At 44.5% G+C, this 23,755-nt stretch overlaps 2 protein-coding genes across 4 annotated transcripts in view; one reads left to right on the top strand and one right to left on the bottom strand.

The window, feature by feature from the left end:
* Positions 1-20,246, bottom strand: part of LOC103540368 (zinc finger protein 709-like) — a 36,773-nt gene extending 16,527 nt beyond the window's left edge. Inside the window, exon 1 of one of the 3 annotated variants that reach the window (XM_008506915.2) lies at positions 20,077-20,246. In XM_008506915.2, coding sequence (XP_008505137.2) covers positions 20,077-20,079 — 3 coding nt within the window. In that variant the 5' untranslated portion in view covers positions 20,080-20,246. Of the gene's footprint in view, positions 1-941; positions 1,242-20,076 lie in introns of those variants that run through there. The other 2 variants (XM_070625429.1, XM_070625428.1) reach the window with 2 other exon arrangements.
* The window catches only part of LOC103542102 (zinc finger protein 791-like), a 257,519-nt gene that overhangs the window by 141,179 nt on the left and 92,585 nt on the right, over positions 1-23,755 (top strand). The window lies entirely within an intron of this gene.

Raw genomic sequence — 23,755 nt, 5'->3', positions numbered from 1 at the left:
ACTGCATATATTTAGATCACAGTTTTATTTATTTTTTAATCTGATGTGACAATGTCTTCCTCCAGTTGTGATAATGTAATCCACTCACATTTAGTGTTACTGACATAGTCGCAATTACACCTGCAATTTTACTTTTTGTTTTCTACAGTTCTCATACTCCTTTTAGTTTCTCCTCTCCTGCTTTATGGCCTTCTATTGCAGTAAGTGCAATTTTAGCATCTTAATTTTTAAGTGACTTCACTATATTTTTGAATTTTTTTTTAGAGTTTGCTCTATTTAATATACACACCTTAATATATAAGAATGAACTTCAGGGTTTTTGGGGGGGTTTTTTGTTCTGTTTCTTCCTTTGGAGGAAGATTAGCCCTGAGCTAACATCTGCTGCCAATCCTCCTCTTTTTGATCAGGAAGACTAGCCCTTAGCTCACATCCGTGCCCATCTTCCTCTACTTTATATGTAGGACACCTACCACAGCATGGCGTGCCAAGTGGTGCCATGTCCGCACCCAGGATCCAAACCGGCGAACCCCAGAGGAACGTGCACACTTAACTGCTGCGCCACAGGGCTGGCCCCTGAACTTCAGTTTTATAGTAGCTTAATTCCAGTGATACACAGAATTTTAATCACAGATAACTATATTCCCTTTTGCCATTTTTGTGGTATTATCGTTACGCAGATTATATCTATGAATGACAACTCAATAATACATTGTTACACTCATTTCTTTTCCATCTGTACTCACTTGTTTAGCCCAACACACATTTGCACCAACCCTTTGTGCTTTTAATGAGAAACAAATTACACAAATACTACATTTCTACATTTAATAAGCACAACAGCACATTAAATATATAGTATTTTATACAATTCCTTTGATATCAGCTAAGAGAAGAAAGGAGAAAATTGGTATTTATTCTGTCTTCCATATTTACATAATTACCTTTACTGGTGTTTTTGTTTCTTTATGTTGATATCAATTACCATCCTGGGTCACTTGGTTTGAAAGTGAAGAACTCCTTCAGTAATCTCGTAAGACAGTTGGCTATTAATAGATTTTCTCAGTTTTTCTTTATCTGAGAAAGTCTTTATTTCATCTTTACATTTTACAAGGTAGTTTTGGTGCATATAGGATTCTTGGTTAACAGGTTTTTTCTTCGTGCACTTTGAATATGTTATCCCTCTGCCTCCTGATCTTCCTTTTTGCTGCTGAGATGTCACCTGTTGATGTTACTGGGTTCTCCTGTAAAAGTTGGGTAAATTTTTCAATTGCTGTTTTTCTCCCCAGTGTATGGTTCCTACATTCCAGTATCTTTGCAGGTCTCATATTTTTGATGCAAACCAGACATCTTAGGTAATATATTATAGCAACTGTGGGTACTGGTCTCCTTCCTTCTAGGATTTTTTATTGTTATTAGCTTATTTTCTTGCTCAGTGACTGGGAGGATTAGCTTAGCTAAATCTATGTCCTCCACACAGAGCGAAACCTCTGATGTAGCTCCTAGCACCGGCATGGCTTTGGGTGCGTCTACTGTCATGAGGCAGTGGCATTGGAGGGCTCTCTTGCTCCTTCACGGACACACTCCATGGTTACAGTGGATTAACTGCTGGCTGATTGCTCTACTATTTTCATCAAGGTCCTGCCTTAACTTGCTCTATCAAATACTCCAGTGAAATTCTGGCTCCTTTGTGGAGACACTTTGTGAAGTCACTGTTTGATTTGTTCTGTTGCTTGTAAGTGTCCTCTCATCAGTCTAATTCCCTGGTTCTTTCCAGAAAACTAGTCAGCCTACAGTCTAAGCTGTAGCTTCACTAAATTTGGAAATCAGGGGCCGGCTCCGTGGCCAAGTGGTTAAGTTCGTGCGCTCCGCTGCAGCGGCCCAGGGTTCGGATCCTGGGCGCGGACATGGCACCACTCATCAGGCCACATTGAGGCGGCGTCCCACATCCCACAACTAGAAGGACCTGCAACTAAGATATACAACTATGTACGGGGAGGGGGGGGCGGGGGGGGGCGCGGGGGGAGGAGGGCGGAATAAAGCAGAAAAAGAAAAAAAAAAGAAAAAAGGTTGGCAACAGTTGTTAGCCCAGGTGCCAATCTTATATAAAAAAAAAAAAATTTGGAAATCAACTAATTGCCTTTCACCTCATTCTCTACTTTCTTGAAAGTGCCCTTAGACTTGAACATTTCATGATGTTTTGCTGGTCAACTTAATTCTTTGGGGAGGAATTAAGAGCTCCGTGTTTTACGGCTCAAGTCTGCCCTGTGTTCAAGTAAAATCTGTGTGCCAGGACTCTGGAGCTGTGGTGGGGACATGAGGAAGCCTCTCTCTGGGTGACAATCCCAATCTAGGGGCTGAGTGATCAGTGCAGTGGAAAGACAGCAGCCGGAGTCCTCTTGATTGTCTCATGTTACAGTCACCTCATGAGCTGGGGAAAGAGGGATCAGGACCCGGCATTCTCAGCACAGCATGAGCACAGCAGAGCCTCTGCACCAGGAGGAGGGGCTGGTGCAAGAAGGGGTCCCCACATTTCACATGAACCAATGAGGGACTGAAATTCAGCAACAGGTAGCTGCAGGCAGGATGGGTAATGTTGAAGTCCTGCTCCTCCTGGGGAAAAGCCCCACTTCTGGAAGCTTAGGGAGGGAGAACCTTGTCTTCTGGTTCGGGGGGCAGCGCTGTGGAGAGGAGGGCTCACCTGCTGAGCTGAGAGCAGGGAGGGAGCAGACATGGTTCAAATCCCACACACTCTCCTTTCTCACTGAATTTCTATGGATTTTCTTAAATAGATTACTTCATTTGCTGTTTGCCTTTAGGACAATTTCCAGAGGCTTCGCATGGTTGTTTTAAAATAATTTCCTCCAGTTTCACTGGGGAATGTGTCTGTGGAGCTCCTCATATTATTATGCCAGCCTAGTGCACTTAATACACTGACTGTATCAGCAACCCTCTCCAGATTGACATACAATGGCACTACAGGCTGTAATATCACTTGTCATTTTATAGACAGAATTGAGAAAATTAATTTTTTATGGTTGTAAAAACGTATTGCACAGTTCAAAAAATTGTTTACAGGGGCTGACTTGGTGGCATAGCGGTTAAGTTCACATGTTCCGTGCTTCAGCAGCCCGGGGTTCACGGGTTTGGATCCCGGGCACAGACCTACACACTGCTCATCAAGCCATGCTGTGGCAGCATCCCACATGCAAAGTAGAGGAAGACTGGCAAGGTGTTAGCTCAGCAACAATCTTCCTCAAGCAAAAAGGGGAGGATTGGCAAGAGATGTTAGCACAGGGCCAATCTTCCTCACACACACACATAAAATTGCTTAGAGGATTAATACATAAGGATGTGGCTTCCCATTAAAAATACATTGGTCATTTGATTACAAACTATTGTCAAAAAGAAAACCACAGGCCTAAAATGGAACAACTTTTGCTAGTCCCAGGGCACCAAACCAGGGCTTAACACCTACCCTAACTGCAATTTCAACCTTCCCCGGGAATGTAATCAGTGTAGGATTTTCTGGTCAGCACCAGTGAGGCAATCTGCCACATGATCCCTCAATCCTCCAAAGGAAGATGAGGTCATCCACCTAATAAGACCCTTTTGTCCCCAAAGGGAGGTAACGTTGCCCAGAATAATCTTTTCTTCCGTTTATGACTTCCTTGTCCTACCTTTAAAACCCTTCCCTTTCTGCAGCACTTTGGAGCTCGTCTCTACTTGCTAGCTGGCATGCTGCCCAACTGATGAATTGCTTGACAAAGCAAATTAGATCTTTAAAACTTAGTCGGCTGAATTTTTGCTTTTTTAAACTATTAAGAATAAAATATGGTTAATACAAATTTTTTTGTTTATCATGAATTGTTTATTGTGAATATCAGGTTTCAAAAACTTGGACTGAGATTTGGAGCTATGCCCAAAGGCTGCTCCTAGCATGTCTTCTAGCATTGGCATCGAGACTCCACATGCCCATGGAGACACAATGTAATTCATTTCCTGTCTTTCAGCATTTATGTACAAGGAAGCAATTTAACATACATATTTTTCTTTCTTCCCTTTGATATGCAAAGGCCACGTGGCTTACATTGTGAAGGTTCTTTGCTTTCTTGTTTATGTAAAAATAAATCCTGCACCTATTTTCATAGCAATGGTGGTGTCCCACCAGCATGTGTGATGGAGAAGACTGAAGACTTGCTGCTGCTGTCCCTAACCATGCCGTCCCTGATCAAAGACGGCCCTAAGGGTCGGCAGGAGTAGCCAAACTCCAGGCAATCATGCTAGAACATGCCCTGGCCGAGAGTCCACCTCATCTTCACATTTTTACAGACTTTTAGCTCACTGCCAATGGTCCAGCTGCCTGGCAACAAGAACATCAGCTCCTTATCCAAGGTCACCCTTTTGGGAGAAGATTCTCTGGGAGAATCTTGCTCATAATTATTCAAATACATAAGAAGATCACACATGTCTCTGGACTTACTGAACATCAAACCGCAGAGCCTCACTTCAACCCTCAGGCTGATAATTAGTTACAATTTCTGAAACTCACACCCACACCTCAGTGGCACTCAGAAGAGAAAACAAACAGGGTATCAGGACAGTGAGGGGCCCCCATGTTCCCAGGGAAGGATGTGAATGGCTTATTTAAATAATTCTGTGGACAGACATGGTAATGATGCCCACTATGCTTCAGACTTATAAAGACTGTAATACTATCTATAAAAGTGTAACTATACTATAGACTACAAAACTAATTATATGTTAATTATATAACATATTCTACATATATAATACATACTAATTATGTATAATACTATACCATACACTACGCATACTATATACAGACAATATACCAAGTAAACTTTATATATATCCATATGTATATACTACATTCTACATTCTCTTTATATATACACAAAGAAACACACTATATACAGCATTAGACAATTTTATACTATATACCACATTATAATATAGTACACAATACGTCTTTTTAATATACATGAAAAAAGCCTGAACAAAATACTAATACACTGAATCCAGCAATATATAAAATGCCCTAAACAACATGACCACATGGGATTTAACTCACGAAAGAAATGTTGGCTTTGCATCCGAAAACGAATTAACATAAATCATTAATAGAATCAAGGTCAAAAACTACAGGACCATCTCAATAGATACAAACAAGCATTAGACTAAGTTCAATGCCCCTTCACAAGGAAAACACCCAATAAACTAGGAGAAACTCCCTCAGTCAACTCCCTCACCCTGAAATAAAGCATCAGTGAAGAACCCACAGCTGACATCACTCTTGATGGTGAAGGACTGTGGGCTTTCTCTCTCAGATCAGAGAGAAGACACAGATGTCTGCTCTCACCAGCTCCACCCACCGTGGTGAGAAAGGCGCTACCAGGGCAGTTAGGCAAGAACATGGGAAAACCAACCACTCCAGAATTCAAAGGACAGACACACATAGCTCCACAGACAGACTTACAAAATCACACATGCTTTGTCATGGCACATATAGGAGGACACACACAGACACAGACACACAAACTCACAAACCCTCAGAGTTAATGGCTCAGAGACACACAGATGTTCCCATAGACACACAGAGCCCAGGCCCTCTGCACTCCTCCCCACTGTTCTTTACTCTTTAGGGCCAATCATTAGACATATGGTATAATTTTACTTATATATCTTCCTTCTTCTCTCCTAAAATGTCAGCTTTAGAGCAAACAAGCATGTTTGCTCTGCTCCGTTCACCAAAACACCCACCAAAAGCCCTGTCACACTAGCACTTCTTGCATATTGGGGCTCAGAGAGAGAGACACACACACAAATACATACAGAAGATTTACCCAAACCTCATGACACGCCCAGATCTTCACAAAGTGCATTGTTCTCACTCCCATACCACCTGATAGAGGGCTGCCTCCCAGCTCCCAAACCAATCCCCAAAGAGGGGGTCTCAGCCCCTCCAGATGGGGAAGGGATTTCACCCTTCCTGACACCACACAGTACAAACAGGACATCTCTACAAAAAACACAACATGGGAGACTGGATGGCAGTCAGGGTCCAAAACAGCTGACATCATGACGTTCCAGACCCTCTCACTGCTATAGATGCATCCAGAAACTCCCTCATCATGAACTGTCCCTTTGTCACTTTGCTTTTCTATTGTGAGCTCAGTGAGGGGACCAAAGGTGAGCATCTCCTCGCTCAGCCCCCATGTCCCCTGCTGCAGCCTCCTTGGGAAACATCAGCTCTGCTGTGGACTCACATTCCCACAGACCTCACTCCGTCCTCCCACGGTGGCTCCACCATCTTCACTGAACACTTTCTCCTCAGGATCAGTGTCCAATTTGTACCTCTGAGATTTTAATTTATGGAGGTGACTAAGTGCTAACATGGACAGGCCAATGTCATTGAAATAAGTTTATTACTTACATTTCCCAAGATAAGGGGCACATCACTCCAGGAAGCTCCCAGGGGCTGCTTGAGGGTTGCTCAGGAGGCAGAATCAGGAGGGGGACACAAACCTAGGCCACAGCCTTCATTTGGGTCCACAGGAAATGTGAGTCAGGGCAGAGTAAGCAGCTCAGGACTGGCTGCTTTGAACAATCCCAGCAGCCTCTGGGGCCTAGAGACAGTCCTCAGTCATCTGGTTCCTGGCCCTGGGTGGGTTTTGGGTGGGGAATACTGTCTAGCGTGTGAGAGGCAGATAAGGAGGTGTGTAGGGACAGGGCACTGGATCGGGCCGTATGCACATGAGAGGCCTGCTCCAGACAAGTTGTCCACCGCCAACGTGGAATGAGGTGCCCCTGGGAGGGGCAGGGTCACCCTATGTCTGAGAGGCCACCCAAGATGTGAGAACATCTTAAGAGTCAGAAAATAAATCACACGATTAATACAATCAGAAAGAAGACAAGGATTTGTCTGCTTATGTCAGCTCAATTCAACATGGTGAGGGAGGGGCTACTAGGGCACCAAATGACACTTAGGCACCAAATGACATAACAGCATCCCAGATTTTAAGGACATACACACACAGCCCCCTAGACAGACAAAATCATACAGGCTTTCTCACCGGACACACATGTGCACACACCCACACACAGACACACAAAGTCACAGATCCTCAGAGATAATGGCCCAGAGACACACAGCCCAGGCCCTGAGGAGGGAGAGTCAGGGCCCCTGATGGCTGCAGTGATCACCATGTTCCAGCCCCTCACGCTGCTATGATCACTTCCAGAAACATGCCCCTCACCACGTGCCTCTTCCTCACTCTGCTTTCCCAGTGGAAGCTCAGTGCAGACAACAAACATCTGTGCATCCTCACCCGGCTGCCATGTCCTCCACTGTGGTCTCCACAGTCTGGGAGCTATCACCCACTGAGGTCCATCCATCACCTACTCACCTGCACACAAAGCTCGCATGTGTCCACCTGTGGCCATCCTCCCTGAGGCTGTGATCACTGCCCCACCCTGGAATGTTTGCTGATGGGCATGGAGGCCTCAGGACCTCAGACCCCAGGTCTCCCACCACAGAGACATCACCCTGGGGACCCAGGAAAGCACCAGAAGTTGTTGCAAGAGCATGTAGGGATGTGGCTTGGCTCATTTCTGCCTCTTCTGTTCAGGAAACAGTGGACGCAGGCTCTGACAAAGGACCAGGGGATACTACTTCCTGTGCCAGGCAACTCCAGAAGAGGTGGGAAACCTGTCTTTTCCCACCACTTACTTTGGTGTGTTACCCTTTGCAATCTGGGAGCCATGTGAAGGGAGGGGACCCCATGACTACAGAGGGTCTGGCTGAGATGACCATTCCCCACAGGCTCGGGGCTGGAACTCTGCTTGGTAGGTATGACTCAATTCACTCTGCAGGCGGGTCCTGAGGTGAAGAAGCCAGCCGTGGTGGGCCCATCAGGCACTGAAACTGCAGGGCGGAATGTTCCAGAGATCTCAGGTAGAGTGATTTAGGTACAGCCGGGCACCTGAGGGACTCCCAGAGCTTGGACAAGGGAGGGCATCTCTTTGACATTATTGGTGGTATTGAGACTATTGTGAAACTGTGCTTGTTGGTGCAGAGATGATGTTTACGTGACAGTGGGGAGTACTGTGCTCCAGGGGCCTGTGCCTCATGACATGGGTTCTGGGTTCTGCAACTGCCTCACCTCACAGTCACCTGGGGTGTAACAGAGAACACTTCCAGAGTGGGACAGGTGTTGCATTTAAACATGTTTCCCAGCAAGGAGGCACACAGTAGGCTTGAGATGGGAAACTCAAGAGGTGGAAACGGCCTCAAGAGCTGCTCTGGGAAGACAGGATGTTGATGCCCAAGGGTTAGATTAGGATGCGCCCAGGCAGATCCCACGTGGAGATGTGTCAGATGCCTCTTTATGTTTCAGACCACCGCATTCCCAGGACATGACCCAGGAAACCTGGTGTCAACTCAAGGACGGAGGCCGGGAGCTCTGTCACTTTCTCACCAGTTATGTGAATGACACGAGGGCAGGTGTAGCCCTACAGGGAGCTTTCTAACTTCAGACTGGGTACCAGGAACAGTCTATAGTGACCTATGTCCTTCTTCCCCAGTCCTGCCACTTCTTCCTAAGAAGGAACCCAAGGTGGTGGAAGGAGGTGTTGCACACGTAGCAACCAAAGTTCAGGAGAGTTTAAAATTATCCTAGCATGTGAAAACATTTGTGTTGCTTTCTATTAATTGTTTTAGGCCTGTACACATACTATTTTAAGAGTAGTTGGGAGTTTTCACAAATGTATAGTTACACCACCATCAGGATGGAGAACACTCCATCACCCCAAAGGAACACTCTCATGGTGCCCATTTGTACTGAACCCTGCCACCCTTAAGAACTGATGTGTTTAGGTTCCTGTACTTTTCTCTTTTCCAGAACGTCATAGAAGTGGAACAGGTTACAGGTCCCATTTGGAAACCCTGATGCCACATTTGTAAAAGGGCATAATTACGCAAACCTTACAGTGTTCTTGTGAGTTTGAAATTTTTGACATTGCCCAGGAGCGGGTACACATTATGCCTTCAAAACTAAGTCATTCTCCTGTTATGAGTTATGTGAATGTGTGAAAGACCCCAAGCTTAACTTTCTTCATCTGCCTCATGGGAGCAGGAGATCAAATGAGATACTAACAATTATAAAATCACATAATCTCTATACTGCTAAAATAACATAAGCTAGCACTGAAAAACGAAAAAAGGAATGGGGCACACCCTGTGGTCTAGTGATTAAGCTCAGCATGCTCCACTTCGGTAGACCAGGTTCACAGGCTCCGATCCCAGGTGCAAGCCTACACCACTCATCAGCAGCCATGCTGTCGCAGCAATCCACATAGGAAAGAGAGGAAGATTGACAGCAGATGTTAGATTTGCAGAGCAAATCTTCTTCAGCAAAATAAATAAATAAATAAATAAATAAATAAAAAGTTTGGATTTCCATTGTTGTTCAATGAAACAAAAGCTGGCACATTTTACCATGTCTTCTATAACATCTCCTGGAAATGTAAACATATGGAAATGATCCATGAAAACAGCAAAAATGGGCTTTGGGGCTTTGTTCATCATTGAAACAAAAACCTCCCAGCTACTCCTCTTATAAAAAGGCATAGAAAATCCCCCAGATTAAGAATGTCAAATTTACCTCCTTTGCCACAACACAGGATATTACTCAAAATGATTCTGTGTGTCTGTCTACAGCTCAGAATTATTGCTTGCATCATTACCCTCTAAACATTCATAGTCTTTTTGGTATTTTAACCAGGAAATCATATTGATCTTGCACAAATATCATTCTACTCCTAGGAAAATACGTGATGGGCTACAACCGTGTAGATGACCAGAACCCTTCCTCACACTGGGAGAAACTCGAAGGTCTTGCGGGGTACAAGTTGTGTCACTCAGTCTGAACAGCAGCAAAATAATATGCTGAATCAAAGGCAAATTCAAATCCTTTCAAGTGATGTTAAACAGAAACAGAAATACCACCAATACCCATGGCCCAAAGCAATGGAAGTCATGAGTTCCAGATACCCATGTATCTGGATCGTGATTAAATAGCACATGCAGTAAAACCTTTAACCATGGCTAAAATGAAGATGAAATCTGTCTATGCCTTTATCTCTATGGGGAACCACTGCTGGTAATCCCAAGAATGCAGGACTTTCGGTATAGCTGTCTATTGTTTGCATCCACACCCAAGCAGTGCCCCCAACACAGTGTTTAAGATGTAGTGGATGGTGGGAAGACAATGATTGATGAAGGCATTCTCACTCACTGAGGCCTCTGCCTGCCATAGAGAAGATACACATCCATCAATGATGAATGGATACAGAAGTTGTGGTACATATATATATCCACAATGGAGTATTAGCCATAAAAAGTAAGGAAATCCTACCATTTGCAAAAACATGAATGAAACTCGAAGCATTATGCTAAATGAAATATGTCAGACACAGAAAGGCAAATACTTAATGATCTCATTCATATGTGGAATCCTAAAAAAAAGCAACACCTCATAGAAACAGAAATCAGACTTGTGATTACCAGAGGTAAGGGATGGGGGGCGGTAGTCGGGGAAAGGTGGTCAGGACACAAACTTCCTGTTATAAGATAATTAAGGACTAGGCATGTAAAGTACAACGTGACAGCTATAGCTAACACTGATGCATGATACATAGGAAAGCTGTTAAGAGAGCAAATCCTAAGAGTTCTCATCACAAAGAAAAAATTTTTTCTTTATTCTTTTCTTCTTTCTTTTCTTTTTATTGCATCTATATGAGAAGAAGGATGTTAGCTGAACTACTGTGGTAATCATTTCACAATATGTGTAAATCAAACCATCATGTTGTACACCCTAAATTTATACAGTAGTGTATGTGAATTTTTTCTAAAACAACTGGGGAAAAAAAGGAGTCAGAGACCTCAGGTCCCTGGTCTGTGATGTAAGGAGCTTAAAGCTGGGTTCCAGTCCTCAGAAGAAAAAGCCAAGAAACTTGAAATCAGCAACTCTTTCATCAGAGAATTGAGGTCACTGGGTAAACCACTGCCTCTTCAGTTAGAAAGAGAGACAAAAAGTAACCATTTAAAAATATACCCAAAATATTCTGTTCTTAGCCAGGCATGTCCTAAAAACAATCTATTTCACAAGAGCATAACTGAGTGGGATTTTGCCAGAGCCTAACTGACCTGGAGGAGGGAAGAGCCAACTTGAGTCTCTTCTAGCCTTTTCTGCTCTCAGAGGTGGGGCAATTGTGAAGGTGATGGGGATGTTTTTTCCCTCCTGACAGCAGATATGTGGTATCTGTTCCAATGCCACTTCTCTAACTCTACACCACCAAAGAGGTGTGCAACAGTTCGGTTCAATCCTAACACTAACCACCCAGAGTTCACATCAGACTCCAGAGGTTAAGAGCTCAGTCCCACAAACCGCCCCTTCTTTAGACGCCAACCACAAATGCCCAGGCTGCCAGCACTTCCACTCAGCCATCTACAGGTTCATAGACTCTCTCAACACCTCATTACATTTGGAAATTTACTGAAACAATTCTGAAACCTCAGCAAAGCACTTTAATTACTATTATTGATTTACTATAAAAGGTACAACTCAGGAACAGACAAAAGAGAGAGAGGAATAAGGCAAAGTAGGGCAGTGGCATGGGTGAGGGGAGTGGAGGTGGACGCGGCTGCAGAGATTCCACATCCTCTCTGATGCTCCACCATCCCGGCACCTGCATGTGTTCACCAGCCCAGAAACGCTCTGAATTCTGTCTGTAAGGGTTCTGATGGAGGTTGCATTACATGAGCACAATTTATTAAATCATTAGCAATTGGCAATTAACTCAGTCTCCAGCCCCTCTCCTCTCCCCAGAGGCTGGGAGCTTGGGCTGAGAGTCCCAAGCCTCTAATCAAGGCTTGGTGTTTGGCGTGCAACCCCCATCCTGAAGCCATCTAGGAGCTGGCCAAGAGTGCTTCATTAAAACAAAAGACACTCTATCACCCTTACCACTCAAGAAATTCCAAGGGCATCAAGAGGTTTTTGCTAAGAACTGAGGACAAAGACCAAATATCTTTCTTATTATATCACAGGAAGTCAAGGCCAGTGACACAGGCTCACTAAAAGACTGAGACCCAATCACTGGACTAGAGAATGCTTCCCCTCAGCCCACACCTCCCTCCACATCAACTGGGCTCTTGTTTAATGTTAGTGCACTACACTGAAGGAATGATGCTTTCCAGTAACATCAGGAAGAAGGCAAGGATGTGCCCTCTCACCACTCCTAGTCAACCTGTACTGGAATAATTAGCTAATGCAATTAGACACAAAAAGGAAATAAAAGGTACACAGATTGGGAAGAGATAAAACTGTCCTTGTGGCACAAGATTGTCCATGGAGAAAATCTTAAAGAATCTCCAATAACAAAGACGGCTTGAACTAAGATGAGAGCAGAGGAAGGATGAAAGATAAAATGTTAATATACAAAAGTCAATTGTCTCCTACAGATCCACATACATATAATGAACTCATCTTTGACAAAGGACCAAAGGCAAGTCCATGGGAAAACACAGTCTTTTCAACAAACAATGCCAGAAAACCACAGACCAAATTCACATGCTAAAAAAAAGAACCTAGACACAGATTTTACACTTTTCACAAAAATTAACTGAAAATGAATTATAGATCTTAGGATAAAATGTAAAACCACAATTCTCCTAAAAGATAACACAGGAGAAAATCTAGGTGACCTTGGATTTGGGGACTAATTTTTAGATACAATACCAAAAGCAAGATCCAAGATAGAAAAAAATACGTTTGACCTCATTAAAATGAAAAGCTTGTGCTCAGTGAAACACAGTGTAAGAGAATGAGAACACAAGTCACACACTGACAGATAATCCCTGGAAATCACTTATCCGATAAAGCACTGATACCTAAATATCCAAAGAACTCCTAAAAGTCAACAAAAAGAAGACAAACAACCCAGTTAAAAATGGGCAAAAGACCTGAACACACACTTCAGTAATGATATACAGATGGGAAAGACCACATGAAAACATGCTCAAAATTATGTGTCACTAGGAAATTGCAAATAGAAGAAGAATGAGGTATCACCAGACACTTATTACGATGGCTAAAATTAAAAACACCAAGAACACTGAACAATAGTGAAGATGGGGAGCACCAGGAACCCTCATTCATTGCTGGTGAGAATGGAGAATGGAATGTCTACTCTGAAAGAAAGGCAGTTTCTTCAAAGTAAGCCTACACTTACTCTACAATGAAGCAACCATGTTGTTCAAACTTATCCAAATGAGTTGAAAACTGATGTTCACAAAAACCCTGCATACTAACGTTTATAGGAGCTTTATAAAAAACTGTCAAGACCTAGATGCAACCAAGATAACCTCAACAGACGAGTGGATAAACAATCACTGGTGCATCGATAGGGTAAAACATTCTTCAGTGATGAACAGAAATGAGGTTATCAAGCCAAAAAGACATGGAGAAACCTTAAAATCATATTGCTAAGTGAAAGAAGCCAATATGACAAGGCTACAAACTGTATGATTCCAAGCATGTGACATTCTGGAAAATATCAAATATAAGACACTGAAAGGTCATATGTTGCCAGGGATTTGGGGTGGGAGGGAGGAAGAATGAATAGATGGAGCACAGGAGATTTTTAGGACAGTGCAAGTGTTCCATATGACACAGAAATGATGGAGACATATCATTTGACATTAGCCAAAGCCCAGAGATTGTACAACACAGTCAACACTAACGTAAACTATGAGCGTTCATGCATCAAACTGGCTCCTCAAATGCAACAAAAGTATGACAGGAACACAAGATACAAAATATAGGGCAAACTGTGTGGAGGCAGAGGGGTTATGGGGGAAATCTCTGTACTTTCCAATCAAGTTTTCTGTAAAGCTAAAACTGCTCTTAAAAAAAAGTAAAGTCTACTAGAAAAAAAAAAGACAAAGACAGACACATTAACATTCACCCCGATGACTGACTGATGACAGAAACAGACCATCTTTCATTCAACTAACTTAAACTTATTTCAATAAGCCATAATGTTGCTCTATGATGCCTGCACCCCGAGACTTGGAAGAGAGAAGAAACTTCCACTGAATACCTTGTTAAGAGCCCAGCACTGTATATTCTGAGACGTGAAATGCGTGCCTTTGTTACTATCAGGAGTGTGTGGAACTCCCACGTGGAAGAATGTCCTGGAAAGGCTTTGTGTGTGGCCTTCATTAGTGTTTAAACAAGATTAACTTTGATTTATATTGCAGGTAACTGTGAGGCAAGAGATTCCCTGAGTCCTTTTACCACAAAGGGGCAACTCTCAGGGAATCGTCCAGAGTCTGTAATGTCTGCAGCTGTAGCCAACTGCTGGTCAGTGCTAAGATGACTGCTTGATGTACGGTCAGTGTGATGACCCTTGGGTCTAGTCCTTCATCGGAGATGCCCCAATTAAGACATGAAAAGAAGCAAATGTGCCTGAGCTCCATCTATAGAAATGTGGTGATGTCATCCTTAAGTTGATGAACTCCCACTGCTTTTCACTCAGGGAATCCTAAAGATGTCCCCAGGGAGCCTGGGGGTGTGGGAAAGGGGTGACCTCCTCCAACACCATGGCACCTGGCATAGGACCGAGGACAGGGAAGACTACCCCCTCCTGCAGGCAGGAGATATCCCAGAGGGCCCAGGTTTGGCTCCATCATGTCTCCAGGGTGTCTCAGTAGCCATGCTGAGCCCTTGGAGGGCTGTTTCCAGGTCCCAAGTCAGAATGGGTTGCTGGATAGAGGGTCCCACGCTCAGAGCCATCTACTGTCAGGAGAGCCCCATAAGTAGAGGTCATTGCAGCTCTAACGGCATATAGTGTGGGGCCTAGGGCTGGTTCTTGCATCAGAAGCCCATGGACAACTTAAAGCCATCATGGGTACCCCAGGAGGCATGACAGATGGTCACTGAGGCCTCTATAGTGAAGGAGTCTCTGAGGGCACTAACAGGAGTGTTGGCTGTAAGACAATTTGAGTCTCCAGCCTTTGGTACTGGGGGTGCCCATTCAAGGTGGCAAATTTACAAGTAACAACACAAATGGGCTCCAGTACAACTTGTAAACAATGAACATATTCCCTCCCAAACATCAAAAGAACCAACTAGATGTTGTGTGTGTTGAAAGGAACAATAACTATTTCTTCATGGTGTCAGAGAAGGAGGTCTCAGCTTATCAAATAATTTCCAGAAGTTTAACAAAGTTGTCAGGGCCTCACATTATATGTGTGGCAATGTCCCATCCAGTTTTTGTGAACTCCTTTTTTCAATATTTGTCCTGAATGCCCTCAGAGGAGATGTCAATAATGTAACATCATACCTGTGTTCTTGGACACACCAGGATGCAATTCAGACCCTGCCTGCAATGACTGTGGGAGGGCACAGCTGTGGAAGATCCATGAGGACAACCCAGTAAAGGGGCATCACGTCCCTTCAGAGGGGAAGGCCAAGTGCAGCTGAGAGGCTGTGGACACAGGACTGGACAGAACAGACTTAGCCAAACCTGTGAGAGCAGGCTATTTATCAATTGCTGATTGGTTCTGGTCAGTAATTTCCACACTGTGGGGACTGGGTATAGAGGTCTGTGTGGTGCAAACACAGCTTCGAGTTGAGGTGAACCACTCCGAGGTGTCAGTCATTCCTTCCAGGTTTAATAACAGGACAAATTAGGCTGTTAAAAGCAACACTGGGAATAATCAACCCCTCACTAACTAGGTTTTCTATACAGTTTTCAATCTTTCAAGGCCCTGTGTAACTTACATTCGGCCATGTTAACTACTTTATTTGGCAGGTAAGGTCCCTGGGTCCCAATTTGTCAAGTCAATTTGTAAGTGGCAGAGACTTCGTTTAATTTTAATTCTTGCTCATTGGATCAGGGCTTCCCAGCTCACTATGGGATATTTTAGGACAACGGGTGTTATGACCATGGAGAATTTAGGCAAGACCATAGTTCTAATGGCTAAAGATCAAACATTTGTCCCATTTGTCCTCTGTAGTATATTCATTAACACCCCTAAGATCATCAGGGGCACCTTCCTTAAATTTAGTCGGATCCCAGGTGTAAATGCAATTTGACATCTAGTATTGATTATCTGCATGAAGGTTTCTGCATTAGTGCATTACATCAGAGCGCAAAATTAATTCAGAACTATGTTGCAGAGGCCCAAAACTCAAGCAGTGTACCTCTATCTGTTTTGTTATGTAAATTCTTGCAGTATATCTGGATTTCCAATTGGGGCAAACTGTGGACCTTTCCTTCAGTACTTTTTTCTTTTGTTCCTTCCCTGTTTTGTTTTCTTGGTCACTGGGGGAAGGAGTGTCCTGTCTACCCTGGTATTTACATATTTTTTCTACCCAAGAGCCTCAAAACAGTGCCATCAGGCTTAGGAGCTTCCCTCATGACAACTGGGTCCTTTAGTGAGTTTAAGGTCCCTGGACTTAAGTCAGGTTTGAACTAATCCCTTTGCTGTGCCACAGGGGTGCCATAGGTGTTGTCCCCTAGAACCCTAGGGGAAGGATCTTTGTCACAGTAGAGGCAGGGACAGGAGCAGCAGCTGAGGTAGTTGAGAGTCCTGGTGGGCCCTCTGGCATTAGGAGTGTGGACTCCAGCCTCCATCTACCGGCTTCCCTTCCCCTCTCTTCTCTTTCTCTTTTTAAATGACAGCTGTTTCAGGAGTGACCAGTGATGGGTCCTCTTCTTGCACAGGGTATGGTCACCCTGTGTCACTTCCATCCCTGGAGTATGTTGGGGCCAACCCAGCCTCTGTCACAACTTCACCCTAACACACAGAGGAATTCCAGCAAAGACACTGGAACAGGACTCATTCAAGGAGGCCCCAATCCCATAGTCCTGCTCACAAAGGCACATAAATTCTCGAAACTGCCAACTCTGCTCAGCTGAACCTAGAACTGAGGTTGGTGGGTCAACAATGCAACACAGGGCAGCACAGCTCACAGCACGAGCTCCCCAGCGAGCAGCAGCCCACAGTGCATGCCGCCACCAGGCAGCAGAGACGGGGAGCAAGTCAGAGCAAGAGAAGACAGACCCACGGGGGTGGGGTCACGTCTGGACATGCTGCTCAGGGCACCAACTGTCGTGGTCACCTGCAGAGGGGTGGCTCCTTGTTGACACTGATGCTGAGACTGTGTGCGCGCAAGTGCACATACACACACACTAACACACACACAGAGGGGAGGAAAAGGCTTAGGACTCACATCATAGAGGTCTGAGAGGAGGGCAGGGCCGGCCTCTCAAGCAGCTCTGACAGGGCTCAGAAAGCAAGGAATGGAGCCTGGCCTGGGGCTTCACTGGGCCTGGGGGTGGGGCCGGGGCAAGAGCTCTGCACACAGGCAGGGGCTGGGGTGGTGGGAATCTCCTGCCTGCTCTAGAGGAGAGAGCACCCAGGCTTCTCCTCAGCTTGTCCAGGTGGGGGCACAAGGGGAAGAGGGTGGGTGAGGCTTAAGCTGTGAGCAGTCACCCAACATGTGGAGTCTGACTGCTCACTACAAGGACAAAGTATAAAGCATTCAAAATGAAAATTTTCCAATATCTAACTACAAGGACATGTGGCATCCCAGTATGTCCTTCCCCTGTATCTCACACTGGGGTGTTTTCAGAATAAGCAGCATATTATAATGCAATAGGGATTTGACTTTAGCCTCTTAAATGTATTGGATTTTCAAAGATTTACATAAGCTTTCAGTATTCTCCCTCACATTAATTAAAACAGGAATTCAACTGCTTTAGCTTTTTAAATTTCTATCTTCTCAAGGGACAAGCACACACAAAAATTGGTCTAAAAATGAAATATGCACCTGAGAACTTCAAAACATTCACTCACATCTTGAGTTTCTCTTGCCTAAATGGAACAAAAATTCTATTTGTTTCCAAAATTTTCTTGCTTTGCTCACCTCCTATCTCTCCATCAACTTACAGTTTCATGGCCCGAGTGCTAAGGGAAACTAGAGCCAAAGGGCTGCACTAGTCCATCGATAAAGGAATCCAAAGGAAAGGAACACGAACACTGGAATCAGCTCAGAGGAGCAGCCTGCTTCCCACAGGACAGAAGGAAAGCCACGGTCAGAAGGTCCCGTGTTCCTGACTCTCCTGGTGGAGACAGAGCCCTGGAGGGGGTCAGTCCCTGGAGAAGGAGGGGAGGGCACCTGAGCAGCCACAGGAAGGAGCTCTGGGAGCCCCACACACCCTCCTCTCCCCAGGGAACAGTGCACATGCTCCCTCTCTCAGGCTCCATTCTCACAGTGAGGAAACTCAGCTGGATCCAGTTTAAGGTTCTGACCCAAATGGACCCCAGATGAATGGGCCCTAATCCAGGACACAGAGCTCCTGACTCTCACAGACTTTCTCAGTGTAAACGAGTTACTCTCTGAGTGCACCTACACTGTGGATGCAAAACTCCAATTATGTCTAGAAACAGGCCCAAGGGAACCACAGGGATAACCTCAGAAAGGGTGTCACTCCCCACCCCAGGAGCACGTGCACACCCAGCTTTCCAGGGCTCTGCAGCTCCTCTCAGGATAAAGGCTCCTTCCATGGGGTGTGAGCAGTAGGACACCTGCAGGGGAGGCTCCCCAGGAAGGACAACTGGGCCTTCAAGGCCTTCCCTCTGCAGGCCCAAGGGGGCCTCAGCTTAGACTCACTGCCCTCAGGCTCTGCCCCCACTGGAGTTTTTCTGGACCATCACTGATATTTTAAATACACAAATCCAGTGTTTGAACAGTCCAGCTAAAACACTCACACCAGTCTTAATGTGGAAATGAGGGAAGAAAATTGTATGGCACTTTGCTGGCTCAACAGGAAACCCCACAAGAATGTATTGCATTCTGGAGAAAAAAAGATGTTAAATAACTATTTTGTCCATGACAAAAAATTCTTTTTTCAACTATTAATCCTACTTGAACACTTCAGGTCCGCAAGTCTAAACTGTGGAAATCCATTTGAACTCACCCAAAATAAAAGAACAGACCTCAGAATGTTACTCTCATGCTCAGGGGAGAAAAGAAGTTTTTAAATCATGCAATGAAAAACTGAAATATTTTATTTTTTCCAAAATTTACCTTTTTCTCCCTCTTTGGAGCTATTTTATATTGTTTTTCAAGCTGTATTGATTAAGTAAACTTTTATTCATTGAAAAACTAAGACCAAATTTAAGTGAACCCATCTTTTCAGGATGACAACCCCAGGGAGGGGCGGTGCTGACAGGACAGATCGCCCGGAAAAGTTTCTCAAGAGGAACCTGCAGCAAAGGACTGCCAGCTGCACGTCCGCGCCCATGTCGCAGCCTGGAGGAGAGGCGGGAGGAGCTCGCACCACGCGCCTCCAGGGGGATGCGCTACTTTCTCTCAAGAAAAACGTCCACCAACGAGGAATAAACCCTCTTAAAAGAGCCGCCCACTGACTACGGAAAAGTGATAAACAACTAAAATACTGGGTCTGTTTGTGCTTGATGACGATGCTGTGAACCGGGGACCGGAAACTGGCGTTCGGGAACGTGAGGAGGGATCTGGAAATTGAGGGATTTACTGTCAGTCCTGGAAGAGCTGGGGGGACAGGGTCGCGGATTGGAGACCCTGCTCCCCAAACACTTAGAAAACTCAGGAGAAAATAGGTCCCCCCTGAGGAGAAAGGAGGCCCTGGGGCCCCACCGACCGCAGCCCCTCCGCGCACGGACCCCGGAGCCCGAGGCCCGACTGTTCTGCGGGCCCTCCCCCGGGCCCCGCACAGCGGCCCAGAGACGCTCCGGCCCAAATCGCCGCGCGCAGGGACCACAGGATGCCCGGGACCCGGCTGCCGGCCCCGCCCCCACGCTGTGGCCGGAGGGGCCTGAGGGCCGAGCGGCGCCGCCGCGGACTTGGGCTGCTGACCCTGGAAGGGACAGCAGGAGGCCGTGCCCGCCCCTCCGCTTCCCACCAGCCACTCCTCCGTGTCCTCCGCCCGTGGCTGAACTCTCACCATTGCTGAGTTTCCTGAGTCCCCCGAGTCCTTCCTACGACTCGGTACAGGTCACGGCACGACGGAGTCCGCAGCGGGGCAAGATGGGGCCTTTGAGAACAGGCGAGCCGCCATCGGAAGGACTGTGGAGCGACAGGAAGTCGGAAGCGATGTGGAGCGTTGACCCGCCCACCTGCCCGGGAACCGACCCTGATTGGACAATTCAAAAGGCACCGCCCGCTCGCTCCTGAGTGACAGCGGGACGGAGATCCTGTGTCAGAGCTGACTGGGAGCTGGACCTTGTTCTCTCTGGGGACTTTTCCATTGAAATGCAATGTTGCGAGACCACTCCAGGACCTGTGACCCTTTGCAAACACAGATACTAAAAAGTCACTTCACCATATCAACAATTAGTCTGGTTCTACTTTGATCTCTGACGGTTGACAGTCTTGAGTCTTCCACCCAGCGCTTCCCCCCCCCCCCCATATCAGACTTTAACGAATCCTACGGCCTCCCAAGCCCTTAGCTCTGCTGGCAAGTTGGAGCCCGCAGCCCTAGCTGGGCTCAAGGACTTTTCTCAGTCTAACCACAAGATCTGAGGTGTGTTCATTCAATTCTCAGGTGTACATTTTACCCTCGAGGGAAATTTATTTTAGACCCTTTTTTTAATGTATCCTGAAAGAACTATGAAATGTAAAAGCTATAATATCCCTAAGGTAATTCAATTCCTATTTGGACTGATACAACAAAAAACAAGAAAAGGGTATGTAAATGTGGGATGTACCTGGAAGGTAGTCATATGCTTAAGAGATTGGATTGCAACTCATTTGCATTGCAATACTCTTAATGAATTATCCACTTTAAACAATTTTTTTGAAGATGCAATACACATACCATACAGTGGAGCCCTTTAACGTCTACAACTCACTGGTCTTCGGTATATTCACAGATACATGCAATTATCACAGTGAATTTCAGAACATTTCGATCACCTAAAAAGAAACCCCTCTACCCTTAACCTACTACTGCCCTATCTTCCCATCTAGCTCCTCCAAGTGCCAGCCCCGGACAACCACTAATCTATTGTCTGTCCGTATACATTTCCGTACTTGTTGACTTTCATATGAATGGAATTATCTAACATGTGGTCTTTGTGTTTGACTTCATTCATGGTATAACTTTTTCAAGAAATTCCATGTTGTAGCATGTATCAATACTGCATTCATTTTTTTTTAAATTGAGATATAATTGACATGCAACATTATATTCGTTTAATATAGGCGTACCACAATAAGTCTGGTTAGCATCCGTCACCACACATTGCTATAGTTTTTTTTTGAGAACTTTTAAGACCTACTCTCAGCAAATTTTAATATACAATTTAGTAGTAGTTAACTCTAGTCACCATCCTGTATATTACATCCCCATGATGTATTTATTTTATAAGAGGAAGTGTGTAACTTTTGACCACCTACGATATTTATTCCATATAAGTTACATCTTGTCCATATTTAAGTGCATAGTTCATAGTGTGAAGTACACTGACATTGTGAAACCAATCTCCAGAACTCTTCGTCCTGCAAAACTGCAACTCTGTACATGTTAAAGAACAGCTCCACGTTGCCCTTGCCCCGGAGCCCCCAACCACCATTCTGCTGTCTGTATGAATTCAACTACTCTAGGTATCTCATATTAGTAGGATCATACAGTTTTTGTCTTTCTTTGACTGGCTTGTTACATCTAGCATAACGTCCTCAAGGTTCACCCATGTTATAGCATGTGTCAGAATTTCATTTCTTTTTAAAGCTGAATAAGATTCAGTTCTATGTGTATACCACCCTCTGTTTACTCATTCATCCGTGATGGACACTTAGGTTGCTTCCACTTTTTAGCTACTATGAATAATGCTCCGATAAATACAGGTGTACAAGTATCTGTTTGAGTCCATGTTTTGAATCTTTGGGGTATATACTCAAAAGTGGAATTGTTGGGTCACATGAACCCGCTCTGTGATTTTTGAAAAACTGTCATACAGTTTTCCACAATGGCAGCATGATTTTGCATTCCCACCAGAAGTGCACAGGGGTTCCCATGGGTGGGTTCACTTTCTTGATGGTGTCCTTTGAAGCACAAAAGTGATTAATTTCAATGAAGTTCATATTATCCAAGTTCTTTTGCCTTTATCAAGAAATTATTGCCAATTTCTATAAAGAAGTCAACTAAGATTCTGATAGGGATTGTGTTGAAAATCTAGATCATTCGGAGAAGTATTGCCATCTCAACAGTATTATATTCTCTGATCCATGGACATGGGATATTCTTCCTATTATTTAGATCTTCAGTAGTTTTTTTTAGGGTTCGCTCTTTTTTTTCTTGCCTCGATTGGTTAGGGAGAAATAAAGAGCAAGAAAAGGGATGGCATCACTCCAAGGCCTTCACTCATCTTTATTAAAGATCGCCAGTGTCCAAATAGCCAAATCCCCTCCCAACCTCATCCCTTTACTTTTTTCTAAAGATTGGCACCTGAGCTAACAACCGTTGCCAATCTTTTTTTTTTTTCCGTGCTTTTTCTCCCCAAAGTCCTCCAATACATAGTTATATATTCTAGTTGTGAGTGCCTCTGGTTGTGCTATGTGGGACGCCGCCTCAGCATGGCCCGAGAACTGGTGCCATGTTCATGACCAGGATCCGAACTGGCGAAACCCTGGGCCACCGAAGTGGAGCGCGCGAACTTAACCTCTCGGCCACGGGGCTGGCCCCGTTAATTTTAATCTCCAAAGATGCAAATCAAATTTTGGGCAATAAAAAAAAGTTTAATGGTTATTACTACTAGAAATTAATTTCAGGGAAAATGTGGCTAGAAGAGGATGTTTCTCCACACACCTCAGAATGCTTGCAGTTCTGTAACTGACATCCCTTTGCATGTACCCACATTCAGTAATGACCATCCAATAGCGGTGAGGCATAGTTTGTAAATTTTAAATATATGAAAGTATGTAATCATTTTTCTGTGTCACTATGTGATTATCATAAGCATGCATTTTTTTTTCGGTACAACTTCTTTTCTTTTTTTTCTTCTGTCATTTTACCTTTTGACCCCCTTCAACTATTTCTCCAACCCTCTCACCACCTCTGGCAACTACAAGTCTGTTCTCTGTATCCCTGAGTTTGGTGGCTTTTTTGTTTGTTTGGTTTTTGGGTTATTTTAGACTCCACATATAAAAGAGATCATACAATGTTTGTCTTTCTCTGGCTGACATTTCAGTTAGTGTGCATTTGAGGTGCATTCGTGTTGTCACAAATGGCAAGATTTCCTTCCTTTTTTGACTGAATAATATTCCGTTGTACACGTATACCACAATTTCTTTGTTCATTTATCCATCAAGGGACACTTAGGTTGTTTCCATATCTTGGCTATTGTAACTAAAGGTGCAGTGAACATGGGGCACATGCAGTGAACATATGTCTTTTTGGGTTAGCAGTTTTGCTTTCTTTGGATAAATACACAGAAGTAGAATTGCTGAATCACATGGTAGGTCTATTTTAATTTTTTGATGAGCCTTCATATTCTTTTCCATAGTGGCTGCACCAATTTACATTCCCACTGACAGTACACAAGGGTTCCCTTTTCTCCACATCCTTGCCAACATTAGTTATTTCATCCTTATAGATCTTTATTAATTTTTGATGCTGTTTTGCT

This window comes from Equus przewalskii, chromosome 6, assembly GCF_037783145.1.
Source record: "Equus przewalskii isolate Varuska chromosome 6, EquPr2, whole genome shotgun sequence".
Classification (NCBI taxonomy): Eukaryota; Metazoa; Chordata; class Mammalia; order Perissodactyla; family Equidae; genus Equus; species Equus przewalskii.
This window is presented reverse-complemented; position numbering and strand designations above follow the sequence as displayed.